At 51.7% G+C, this 13,018-nt stretch overlaps 1 protein-coding gene across 3 annotated transcripts in view; it reads left to right on the top strand.

Annotated features, from left to right (window-relative positions):
• Window positions 1–12,373, top strand: part of RXRA (retinoid X receptor alpha) — a 106,578-nt gene extending 94,205 nt beyond the window's left edge. For all 3 annotated transcript variants that reach the window (XM_060691588.2, XM_060691569.2, XM_060691603.2), the window contains 4 exons: window positions 4,136–4,268; window positions 4,460–4,551; window positions 7,468–7,573; window positions 9,263–12,373. In XM_060691588.2, the coding sequence (XP_060547571.1) occupies window positions 4,136–4,268; window positions 4,460–4,551; window positions 7,468–7,573; window positions 9,263–9,410 (479 nt within the window). In that variant the 3' untranslated portion in view covers window positions 9,411–12,373. The remainder of the gene's footprint in view (window positions 1–4,135; window positions 4,269–4,459; window positions 4,552–7,467; window positions 7,574–9,262) is intronic.
• The last annotated feature ends 645 nt before the right edge of the window (window positions 12,374–13,018 follow it).

A 13,018-nucleotide genomic window follows, 5' to 3' on the forward strand; every position in this document is an offset into this window, starting at 1 on the left:
CCCTATCACAACCAATGGAATCAATAATCCTGATGAAGGACATTATACAAGACTATGGTAAAGTTTCAGGTTTTAGACTGAATTCAAAAAAGACTAAAATGATAGTTAAAAACATGACACAAGATCGCAAACATGAGCTTGAAAGGAGGGCAGGTTTTGAGACTGTACCTAAGGTAAAATATCTAGGAGTTCAGGTTGCAGAATCAAACATGAAATTGTTTCAAAATAACTATGAGGTGTTGTGGCGAGAGGTGCAGAAAGACATGGAGACTTGGAAAAAACTGCAGCTGTCTTTACTTGGAAGAATAGCAGCAGTTAAGATGAACATTTTGCCAAGATTTCTTTTTTTGTTTCAAATGATTCCGGTGCTTAAAAGTGATAAACAATTGAAAGTTTGGCAATCTGGAGTGAATAAGTTTGTCTGGAACGAGAAGAAGCCGAGAGTGAAATTGAAAATTATGCAAGATGTTCCAGAAAGAGGAGGTCTTAAACTTCCAAACCTACAGTTATATTATGATGCAGCAGCTTTAACTTTAACAAGTGATTGGTTTGGAAGGAAAAAGACTGGAATACTGAATGCAGAAAGTTTTGATCTTGAATTTGGATGGCATGCTTACTTATTTTACGACGACAAAGTAGATAAAGTATTTAAAAGTCACATACTGAGAGACTCTTTGATGAGAGTCTGGAAGAAGCACCGATTCAAATGGGATTATAAAATACCGCTATGGCTGGATCTTGGTCATACTTTGTGGAATACAAATATAATGTCACTCGGGGGGTTTTTATATAAAGAGGTTCTTTTTACAGATGCGGGTAGATGGCAGCTGAAGACATTGCAGACACTGTTGGACGAAGGGATTAATTTAACTTGGTTACAATATAATCAATTACAATTGAGATGGAAAGAGGACCAAAAAACTGGTATTATGTTGCATGAGGAAGAATTGGTTAGACATATAAGAGAGAAAGGTCCAAAGCATATCAAAAGGCTTTATAATGTTTTGCTAGAAAGAGATTCAGAAACTGAATTAGTTAAAGACTGTATGATTAAGTGGGCACAGAATTTTGAAGAACCAGTGATGCTGGAAACATGGGAAAAAATTTGGGTTCAGAATGTTAAATTTACACAGTCGCAGAACCTGAGGGAAAATTTCTACAAAATGTTTTATAGATGGCATTTAGATCCTAAAAAGTTGTCATGTATGTACCCTAATGTTCAGCCAAAATGTTGGAGATGTGAATGTTTGGATGCTACGTATTATCATGTCTGGTGGACCTGTAGGAAAGTTAAGGCTTTTTGGATAAAAATTTGGTGGGTCATGCAGAATGTTTTGAAGAAAAAAATTCAATTTTCTCCACAACTGTTTTTATTGGGTATAGTTAAGGGTTTTACATTGGGTGAAACAAAATTGATATTGTATATGATAACAGCGGCAAGATTGTTGATAGGTAAATACTGGAAGAATGAAGCTTTGCCCACTATTGAGGAATGGACTTTGAAGATGGCCAGTTTTGCAGAGATGGCGAAGATTTCAGCATATTTAAAAGATTGTTCACAAGAGACTTATGAGTGGGAATGGAAAAGGTGGATAGAATATGTTCAGAACAAATATCAAACTAGAAAGTATCAAATAGCTTTTACTTGAAAACAATGTATTAGAAATTTTTTAAAGTAATGAGACAAAGAGGAAAATTATACAGGGGAGGGAGGGGCTCAAGTTTATATATAAGTGTTATATTAGGGTTCTTCATGATTATGAGTATATTATAGGGAAGTCTGGGGGGAGGGGAGGGTTAGGGAGGGTTAGGGAGGTTGGGAAGTTTGGGGGGGAGGTGGGGGGAAAAAGGGGTGAAAATGTAATTGTAAAACTTTTGCAATTAAAAAAAAAAAAAAGAACAGTTGCAGGATTTGGGTTTGGCCAATCTAGAGAAAAGAAGGATTAAGGGTGAGATGATACAGTATTCCAGTATTTGAGGGGCTGCCACAAAGAAGAGGTTATTTTCCAAAGCACCTGAAGGCAGGACAAGAAACAATGGATGGAAACTAATCAAGGAGAGAAGCAACCTGGAACTAAGGAGAAACTTCCTAACAGTGGGGACAATTAACCAGTGGAACAGCTTGCCACCAGAAGTTGTGGGTGCTCCAACATTGGAGGTTTTAAGAAGAGACTGGGCAGCCACTTGTCTCAAATGGTATAGGTTCTCCTGCTTGAGTAGGGGGTTGGACTAAAAGACCTCCAAGATCCCTTCTAGCTCTAGTCTGATTGATGGCTTGATTGTAGTTAATACTAGCAGCGCGTATCAAGGAAGAGAGGGAAGAGGAGGAGGAGAGGAATATTCAGCTCTTACCTGCTTAGGCAAAGCCGCTTCCACCTGGGAATATGGGAAGTCTGAGCAGCCTTCCAAGACACCATAAAGGCCAAGGACCCTGAAGTGGCTTGGAGGAGTTGCTGGCTGAGCTCCCCAAACACTTCCTCTGCTGCATCTTGGCAAGCAGGTCCCAATTCACACCTCTGGAATAATTTGGAGAGTTCCAATACTTGCAGGCTGCAACCGCAGAAGCTTGTCCCGAAAGTTGTTTATTGCTCTCGAAGGGCTGTTTATTTCCTCCACACATATATCTGGGGCGGAGAGTGAAGGATCCAGATCCAGCGACTTCCTTTAGACTCCAAATGCAGGGAAAAACTGGCTGTGGCAAGTTTAAAAGAGCTGGAAGAGGGCTGGCTGCGGGGGACAGGACAGCTGTGTGTGGAAGCTGCAGGTCAGAGTTGGGGTGATCTGGAAAGCAGGCCTGAGCCCCCTCACCTTGGCTTCTGCCTGCCTGATGTTTAACACAGTTGTGACTGCTAACTGGGCTGGGAATTGCAGCATCCACACAGCCAGAATTGTGGTTTGGATAACTCTATCTAACAAAATGAAATTCAGTGTAGAGAAAAGCACTTAGGCAAGAAAAACCAAAAGTACCCATATAGACTGGGTGAAACCAGGCTTAATAGCAGGAACTGTGAGAGGGATCCTGGAGTCTTAGTGGACAACCAATAAAATAGGAGCCAGCTGTGTGCGGCAGCAGCCAAAAAAGCCAATGCAATCCTAAATTGCATTAACAGAGGGATACAATCAAGATCAAGGGAGGTACTAATACTACTCTACAAAGTCTTAGTAAGAATACTGCATCCAGTTTTGGTCACCACACTATAAAAAAGATTTTGAGACTCTAGAAAGAGTGCAGAGAAGAGCAACCAAGAAGATTGCAGGAACCGGGCATGGCTAGTCTAGTGAAGAGAAGGACCAGGGGAAACATGATAGCATCTTCCAATATTTGAGGGGCTGCCACAGAGAGGAGGGGCTCAAGCTATTTTCCAAAGCACCTGAAGGCCAGACAAGGAACAATGGATGGAAACTGAACAAGGAGAGATTCAACCTGGAAATAAGTTATTTCTTGATAGTGATAGCATTCAATCAATGGAACAGAAGTTGCCTTTGGAAGTTGTGGGAGCTTCATCCCTGGAAGCTTTCAAGAAGAGACTGGACTGCCATCGGTCAGAAATGATGTAGGGTCTCCTGCTTGGATGGGGGGCGTTGGACTAGATGACCTACAAGGTTCCTTCCAACTCTCTTAATCTGTTAAATCTGTTAAACTCAGACAAACTGAGGCTCCTCAGGCATGCAAATCCACAGCCTTTTGTAGACTTTGCAATAGCAGCAAAGAGATCTCCCTCCATTGGCTCAAAGCTCCCATTCCCAAAAAGCCCCCTTAGTCAGGATGGACCCACCCTGGCATGCCTTGGGAAAGAACTCTGCTTGGATGCAGGATGGTTGGGTGGGAATAAACTCAGATTTGCTGGTCCCCTTTCAGACAGGAGCCTGTTCCCAGCGTGGGAAAGGCTAGGGTGGCACCCAGGAGTCTCCCAGACCTTCAGAGCATTTAACTATTTAAGCGTTCGCTCTTAATTCCTTATCCCACTATTGGATCTCATGGAGAGACTGGCTTGTTATTCAATTTTATTCTGCCCGGAGCCAAGATAATTAATTTCCTCCTGGACCGAAGCTCTGGGGTGTAATGACCGCCCCCTCCCCCACCCTGCAAGGCTTTGGTTGACTTCTGCCCCCCCTCCCCCTTGCTTTCCCCCAGGTTGGAATGAGTTGCTGATCGCCTCCTTCTCCCACCGATCCATCGCGGTCAAAGACGGGATTCTCCTGGCCACAGGCCTCCACGTCCACAGGAACAGTGCCCACAGTGCGGGAGTCGGGGCCATCTTTGACAGGTGAGGAGCAGTGGCTGGTGGGGGGGCATGCATGGCCTTGCCCACTCCCTTCTTCTACCCGGGATCCAGCCGTGGCCTTTGTGGTGAGGAATGAGACCATGACCAGCCCTCGGGGTCCACAAAAGGGGCAGGGAAATGCCATTGGGGTAAAAACAAGGCCAACTTCTCTTCTTGTGGCTGGGTCCCTGCAGGGTACTGACCGAACTTGTGTCGAAGATGCGAGACATGCAGATGGACAAGACAGAGTTGGGGTGCCTGCGAGCGATTGTCCTCTTCAACCCAGGTAACTCTCTCCTGCACAAGGAAGGAAAGGGAGGGCGGGTGGAGGAAGAAGACACCCCCACTCCCCGTTTGGCAACCTGCCCTTCATCCAATGCGAAACTGGTCCATGGAGAGCTTTGCAGACCTTGAAACTGTGGCCAGGTGTCTTCTTATTCATTTTCAAACGTCTATACCGCCCTTCTCCTTTCGGACTCAGGGCGGTGAACAGCCAAGATAAAAAACATCTATACATAAAGTTAAAAATAGATTTAAAATAATTAAATAAATTTGGCCCGTAATTTAAAACTTACCAATTTAAAATGCGTATCAAATTTTAAAACCAACCATAAAATCAGGACAGTCCGGCTAACTGAAAAAAATAGGTTTTTAGGGCCCGATGAAAAGTCCAGAGGTCGGAGACCACTCGTATCTCTGGGGGTAGTTTGTTCCAGAGGGTAGGTGCCACCACAGAGAAGGCCCTCCCCCTGGGGGTCGCCAGCCGACATTGCCTGGCCGACGGCACCCTGAGGAGTCCCTCTCTGTGGGAGCGTACTGGACGGTGGGAGGCTATCGGTGGCAGAAGGCGGTCCCGTAAGTACCCTAAGCCATGGAGCGCTTTAAAGGTGATCACCAACACCTTGAAGCGCACCCGGAAGTCCACCGGAAGCCAATGCAGCTCGCGCAGGAGAGGAGTCACATGGGAGCGCCCCGTCGCTCCCATAATCCCCCGCGCGGCCGCATTCTGCACCAGTTGGAGCCTCCGGGTGTACCCCAAGGGGAGCCCCATGTAGAGAGCGTTACAATAGTCCAGATGAGAAGTGACGAGTGCTTGAGTGACTGTGCGTAGGGAGTCCCGATCCAGAAAGGGGCGCAACTGGCGTATCAGGCGAATCTGATAAAAAGCCCTCCTGGCCACGGCCGTCATATGCCCTTCTAAGGACAGCCGTGCATCCAGGAGGACGCCCAAGTTGCGGGCCCCTTCCGTGGGGGCCAATGATTCACCCCCAATAGCCAGCGATGGCGTCAGCTGGCTATACCGGGACGCCGGCAGCCACAGCCACTCGGTCTTGGAAGGGTTGAGTCGAAGCCTGTTTCTCCCCATCCAGACCCGCACGGCCTCCAGGCACTGGGACATCACTTCAAGGGCATCGTTGGGATGGTCTTCTGACGGGAGGATCAGGCTTTCCTTGTTCCATCTCTTTGGCTGGGGAAAAAAACGAGCATTCGTGAACAAGGAGATTGAAGCAGTTCTTTTCAAAGGCAGCTGGGTGGCCCCATGTCTTCAAGGGGCACATAGGTAGTTCTCGACTAAGAACCCACAGTTGGAGTGGGCATTCATCATCTTCTTTTAACGGTCCCATAATCCCTTGCGGGATGGTGTCTGGGCAGTTGAATGGAGCTGAGTGTTTACTGGCCGGATGCCCTTCCTGTCGCCAATGCGGAGTTTTGTTCAGCAGATAAATTCTCATTGTGCCCAGAGAAAGAAATATCTGCCTCTACTTAGGATCGAACCCACAGTCTCCTGATTGTGAGGTGAGAGCTCCACCTGTATGCTACTGCACCACTCACAGTTGGAACAGGCATTGCCATGATAAATTCGTGTGGTCGTAAAACGAGACATGCTCAGACAGCACTAACTAATGACAACAATCCCGCCACTCACCATTGTGGTCGTTAAGTAAGAATTGCCAATCATTCAGGACCCACCCAGTCCAAGCCATTCCAGGCTTGATCCCTCCTGGCCCCCCAGTCTCTGTGAGGTAAGGAACTGCCTCCCACTGACTGTCTTCCCCCACCAGCTCTGCCTTGTAGGGCAGCCAGTGGCCGTAGGGTAGCCTGGATCTGGCGGTCTCTGCTTGAAAGCTTCCAGGGATGAAGTTCCCACAACTTCTGAAGTCCACGGGCTCAGGGATGGGCCCAGGGAACAAGAGGGGGGCTGCACCTCACTGCGGCTGGGAGCACCTGCATCCCACGCTGAGGGGCGAGGTGTGGGGCTCTCCTCTGCATCGATCATTGGAACGCCTCTCCTGGGTTTGGCTTCAGCGAGAGAAAGCCTCCGGGAGCTTCCATAAAGAAGGGCTGTCGCAGCACATTAAGGCCAGGGGACCTTCCAAAACCAGGCCATTACGGCCGGAGAGCTGCGGAAGAACCAGCCGGAACGTTCGGCCCCTTGGGCCTCTTAAGCTTTTGAGGAAAGTCCTCCTGGATGGTGTTTGGGAAGAAAGCTCTTTGTAGGAGGAGAGCGTCACATTAGATAAATCAAGGTGGGTGAATAAAGCATCTGAGAGAGTAACTGAATTTGTCAGGTTATGAAATCCTGACCAATTGTGGAGCAAGGTGAAGAAGAACGGCTGATGCAGAACCAGATTCCATCAAGGTCATTTGGATGTTCTCTCATGCACTCCTGGCTCCAGTGGTGGCTGCCACCGGTTTAACAATCAGTTCGGTGAGCTTGTGCTTCGTGCTCGCACTCACGCTTTGTGCACACATGCAGCATTCAAAAACTGCCCATTTTAACTTCTAAAACTTAACTTCTACTGCAGCGTCGGTGAGTAAAACAGCTGAGGTACGGCAATCCGCTGTGCCGCACGAATCAGCTGAGCTGGAAAACACAGAAATATAGGATGGGATATGGCAGGGGCGGGTGGGAGGGGCCAAATACTCACTGGAACTACCGGTTTGCCCAAACTGGTCTGAACCAGTAGCAGCCCACCACTGCTTGGCTCCCATGTCAGGTTCCAACTCACAAAACCCTCTTGGGAGCATCAGATTGGTTCCCTGGGTTCCCGCCGGGGCTGCCGTGATCTCGGAGACCGAGTCGGTCCTTAACAACTGCGGTGCCTATTGCTGGACAGCTGCGTTCCCCTCACATGGTCCCGACCTCCTTGGGGAGGCCTCGAAGGGTCTCTAAGCCTTCCCTTCCCTCCTTCTCTTGCAGACTCCAAGGGCCTCTCTAACCCCGCTGAGGTCGAGGCCTTGCGGGAAAAGGTCTACGCCTCGCTGGAGGCCTACTGCAAACAGAAGTACCCTGAGCAGCCAGGGAGGTGAGTGGGCCTCTTTGAACAGCGGTCTCATAAGCAGGGAGCCGGGTGCGAAATAACCTTGTGAGCTGGAGAACAGCCACCGCTTGCTTGGTGTGGCATCAGCTCCCCAAATTCCTCTCGAGTCGCCTTCTGGCCCCCCTCCAGGATCAACCGAGGCAGCCCGTGGGGATTTCCTGAATCTTGCAAGGCGTTCATCTTTCGTGTGGGTGGTCTTTTTTTTTTTTTTTACCAGAATTCCTCCCCTCCCATTTCCTCTGCGTGATGAAATCAGATTAACCGAATGGTAATTAGCAAATGAGGCTGGAGTGGGGCCAGGATCCCATCGCTCTTCTCTGGGGGAGGAGGCTGCTGCTGCTGCTGCTGACCGTGGGGCTGACTCTGCTGGCCGAGATCTTGGCATTCGGAGCCCCCTGGATAGCAGGAGCGGGACTGGTGGTCCCAGCTTCTCTACGGACCTTGTGGCTGGGGAGGGAAGACCCCTGGGCACGGCCAGAGAAGGGAAAACCCCCCCCCAGCAGCGGGACCAAAGGAAGCCAGCCAAGCTAACCCAGGCCCCCCCGCCCTGCTCTTCCCGGGCAACCCTGTGGGGACGTGACCATCGACGCAGCCACCCTGGGCCGCTCCCGAAACATCCTTCCCTCCCCCACCCCCACCTTCCTGTTACCCTTCGGCCAAATTATTCTTAAAAGCTGGTTATTTCATAGTCAAAATGTTTCTGCACGTCTGTCATCTGTTTTAGTTTAAATGTGAAGCGTTTGGGCTAGAAGGGAGGAGGGAGAGGCTGGCAGGGTTTGGTTCGGATTTTCCTGGCCCTGCTCCCACCCGCCCGCCGTACTTGCCAGCTGAGCATCTGAAGGAAATGCTAGTTCAGGATGCAGCCCTCCCCATGCCACCCCTCCGCAGCCAAGAGTCCAGCAGCCCTTTCAGGCACTCTGGGGGGGCCCCCAGACCCCTCACGGAGGGCCTGAAGGGAAGAGCAATGGGGCAGAAGCCACGGAGAACATCAGAGGGCTGCTTGAAAGCGGATGCAGCCTATTGGAGCCCAGAGTCTCTCTCTCTCTGTGTGTGTGTGTGTGTGTGTGCTTGTGTGTCTGTTGTGGCATTTCCTGAATCAAAGGAAGCAGCAGTGAGATCTGGAACCTGGAGGCCAAACGTTTGGCCAAGGTTTTCGGGGAAGGGCCCAATATCTCTCATGCGCCCTGGAGACAGCCGACGGCACAGCCAGCCATGCTTGGCCATTGAAGGGCCTTCTGCTAATCCTGAACTCAGCCGATAGACAGGAAGCCAAGCACGTCTTCTGGACTTGTGCCACATGCTAAGCCAGGTTGACAAACGGAAGGTCTGTGGACACACAGAAGCCCAAAACAACCCACCAACCAACTACATCGTGGCTTCCCGGGCATCCTGGATCATTCCACAGGCTAAAACCAGCCCACTCTGGCCAGATGGGCAACCCAATTGAAAAACGGTAGCCAAGGGGCCAAGTGCAGCTGATTTTCACGTAAAAAAGCCAGAAATAAAATGAAGAAAAGAACCATTAACCCCCAGAGGAGAAGGGGGGGGGCGCCTGGCCTTCTTCCGGGAGGCGTGTGTGAAGGGAGGCTGACTTTGTGGGAGGCAGATGAACAGTCTCTTTCTGAACGCACGGATGGAGGGGGACTGTTGTGACGCCCCTTCCTCTTATTCTAGGTTCGCCAAGCTGCTGCTTCGCCTCCCCGCCCTCCGGTCCATCGGCCTGAAGTGCTTGGAGCACCTCTTCTTCTTCAAGCTCATAGGGGACACGCCCATCGACACCTTCCTGATGGAGATGCTGGAAGCGCCACACCAGATGACTTAAAAGGACGCTGGGCCAGGCCAGCTGCTTTCCTTGGCCCAGGGGGCTGCCTGCTGCCACCCACCGGGACCTCTGCTCTGAGAGCCGTCCTGCTGCCACCTCCCCCGCTCCCACTCACCGTGCAAGGGATGCTGCCTGCCCCGTCCATCCCCCCACCACCCCACCTGGGAACGTTGGCTGGCCTGGCCCTTTTGCTGCTTTGCGTCTGAGGACAAACGGCTTTCACGGATGGGAGAATTGCTCAAACAGCCACCATGGCCTGCTTGCATTTGGGGCCCCGTCCGCCGCCCCCTCCCTTGGCTTTGGTTCCCCCCCTCCAGGTGCAGAATGGTGAATTTACTCCAACTCCCCGGAAGGATTTCAGGACTCTGTAAAGCCGCCTTTACTTAAGAACAAGGGATTGTGGGAAACAAGTCAGGTGTTGCTGGTGGGCAAAGGGGAGGCCGGGAGTGTGGCCAGCTGCACCTGTAGACCTCCAGAGATGGCACTTCCTAGGCATGAGCCAGAGCAAGGCTGTCTCCTCAAGCTGGGCTTCGCTGCCCCTCGGCTGCCCCTGCTTGCTTATGCAGGCAGACAAGACAGAGTGTCTTTGCAGGCAGATGGCAGGCTGAGCCACCCTGCGCAGGGTCTGGGACAAGAGACCTCCCCCCATTCTTGCACAGAGCAGCTCAGAATTCCTGGGAGAGCTGTCCCCTTTTTACTGGGAGGGAAGGAGGGGGGGGCTTGGTTGTGAAAGAGGGATTTGGGGCTCACAGAAGCTCTGCAATTTGGGTGGTGCTGGTGGCACTGGGCTTCCCTGGCCCGTTGCTTTGTGAACGCCAGTGCCAGGGGGCAGAGAGGTTGACTGGTTGACTTCTCATTGTCAGAAAAGGGGGGGGGGCTCAGATTGGGTGCCAAGGCAGAGTGTGCCCTTGCTGAAGCCCCACATCTTCTGCCCAAGCAGGGACTGCCTGCAACGGACGAGGCCTGAAATTGAGGGACCTCAATTGAGTGAGGCACATTTCCCACTCGGGGAAAAATATGTTTTGGGAATAAAAACTTCTCTCCCTTTTCAGTTCACCAAAACAAACAAAAGCACTAAAGCTGCTTCATCCGGGCAGGTTCAGGCACTTTCCTCCTTTCAATGCCTCGGGCGCTGTCATTCCTTCGCCCTGCCCAAATCAAGAACCCAAAGGCGGCTGGGGGCCCTCGGAGTTGGGGTCAGATTCAGCCCAGCCGCCCCCTGCAGGCTAGGGCGCCTGATTTAAGGGCTGCTTGCGTGGAGCTTCCCTGCGCAGGGGCAGTCTAGCCCTGGTGCCCTGGAAGGCCAAGGTAAGAGGAGACCCAGTTCAGCCTGGAGCTTCTCTGGGGGCTCAGCAGGGGGCCTGCGGGGAGGGCTTCCCTAAGGGCGAATCTGGGGGGGCCCTGGGGGTTTCTTGCAAATTCCGAATTCCGAAACAAAGGAGGGGAGGGGAGGGGGCTGGAGGCAGGCGGGGAAGAAGAGCCTCTCGCAGGAGGGGCTCCGGTGCCCTCGCCCCCTGCTGCCCCCTCCCAAGCGCAGCCCAGGGCTCCCCCGACTCTGCCCCCCTCCCCCAGGCCAGGCCCCAGGAGCGCCCGTTTCCCGAGGGAGTTCAGGTGGGCGACGGGCGCGGAGAAAAGGGAGCGGGCTCTTCTGCGGAACGGAGGCCCGATTTCTCCGCCCGCCGCCGGTGCAGCGGCTGAGCCCGGCTCTGCGCTGGGGCTGCTGGCGGAGAAGCGGCGGCTTTTGCTCCGCTCGCCCTCCGCAGGTGTCCGTCGAGGGCTCCGTTTCCAATTTCGGGGGGCGGAGAGAGAAGGAAGCACGGCTCACACTCCCTTCCCCCCCCCCCGGGATAGCCCTGCGACCTTGCAGCGACTGGCTTGGACGCCCCGTGGGCGCCTCTTGCGGCTTTTCCTCCCCTCCCTCCGTTTGCTACCTGCCCAGGTGGGCGAGGATGTCGGACTTTGCTTGAAGGGGAAACGGGGCTTTCCAAACTCGGAAACGGCTCTGCCTTCGGGAGGCAGCCTGCAAAGGGCCAGCGGTGGACTCAGGAGGGGAATGCAGGCAAGCAGCGGAGCCGGGGGGGGGCGTCCCTGGGGGGCTGCAGCCTTTCCCTCCGGGATTTTCCCACAACTTGAGGTGGCGCGATGCCTATGTGTATACATGTATGTAGTGTAGATATATACACTGTATAAATATCCCCATTCACATATGCATAATATTACCTCCGCCTTTAGGGTTAACTTTCTGCTCTTCTTTGTTTTCCCCCCAATCTCTGTTTTCTTCTCTTCCTGTTTTACTTGCTTCGTGAAAGCGAGTTGCTCTGCCTCCCCCCCCCCCCATCTGATGGCAAACAAAACTGGAGCTTTTGTAACCCGAGCAGAGGGAAGCGACGCATCTATTCTCAGATGCCGGAGTGGGGAGAAGCGGGCGGGCCGGGGGCTTTAGCGATTCCCTACGGAAATTTTAGGAAGAGAGGCCGCCTTCGCTCCCCGGAGCTCGTAGCTGAAGCAGGTGATAAAAAGAAAAATCTAAATGAGAGAAGGTGAGCAAAATATCTAAGTGTCAATAAAGTTAAATATCTATTTTTGTACAAATGTAATTTTATCCCTTCCGTATGCTTAGATAATTTTTTGGGGGGAAGGAGGACGACTTTTATAGGACTTGTCCTCCATCTCTCAGTATGCTCAGCCTTAAGACGCCTCTATGAAGTGAAGGAGAAGCTTCATTTGGTGTCCAAATTTCTTGATCCCGAATATCAAGAATCGCTTTCCAATGAGTGGATTTCGGTCCCCTCCCCACCCGGAGACGCACGAAATGCAGCCGCCTCTGGTTGCGCCTCGCCGAGATTCTCTTCTTGCAGCATTAACTCTACTGTGAAATCACCACCCTATATTATTGTTCACTAAAAAGAAATAAAGCTAATAAATAAATAAAATCCGCTGGAAATGCCAGTATTTTGACGAAATGCATTAGGGTTGTTTTTGTTTTTTAAAAAAAAGAAAATATATGAGCGTTTTAAAATGCAACGGTGCTTCTAAATTCTCTTGTTTTGTACGTTCTGCAACCTGTTAAATTTGCCCCTCGGGAGCCACGATTCACTTACTTTTTGCTAATTAGAGTGAAGTCCAAGAATGTTTTTGTAACCGGGTGGTGGTGGCGGGGGGGGGGGGGGGAAGGAAGGCTGATCTGAAAATGGTGGTGGGGGTGGACTAGATGACCTGCAAGATCCCTTCCAACTCTTAATCTGCTTGAAGGATGGCCTGCGGGGAGGGCTTCCCTAAGGGCGAATCTGGGGGGGGCCTGGGGGTTTCTTGCAAATTTCGAATTCCGAAACAAAGGAGGGGAGGGGAGGGGGGGCTGGAGGCAGGCGGGGAAGAAGAGCCTCTCGCAGGAGGGGCTCCGATGCCCTTGCCCCCTGCTGCCCCCTCCCAAGCGCAGCCCAGGGCTCCCCCGACTCAGCCAGAGGGTGTCTGGCTGTGGGGCTTGCCTGAATCCGGAGGTTGCAGGAGGCCCCTGGAAGGCCAAGAAAACACAGCTCCTTCATTGGAATACTTAACATTGATTAGACTGAAGAGGCATGGGGGGGGGGCTCAGTTTATGGCCCAGACCT

This window comes from Pantherophis guttatus, chromosome 16 (assembly GCF_059756535.1).
Source record: "Pantherophis guttatus breed Tessera chromosome 16, ASM5975653v1, whole genome shotgun sequence".
Classification (NCBI taxonomy): Eukaryota; Metazoa; Chordata; class Lepidosauria; order Squamata; family Colubridae; genus Pantherophis; species Pantherophis guttatus.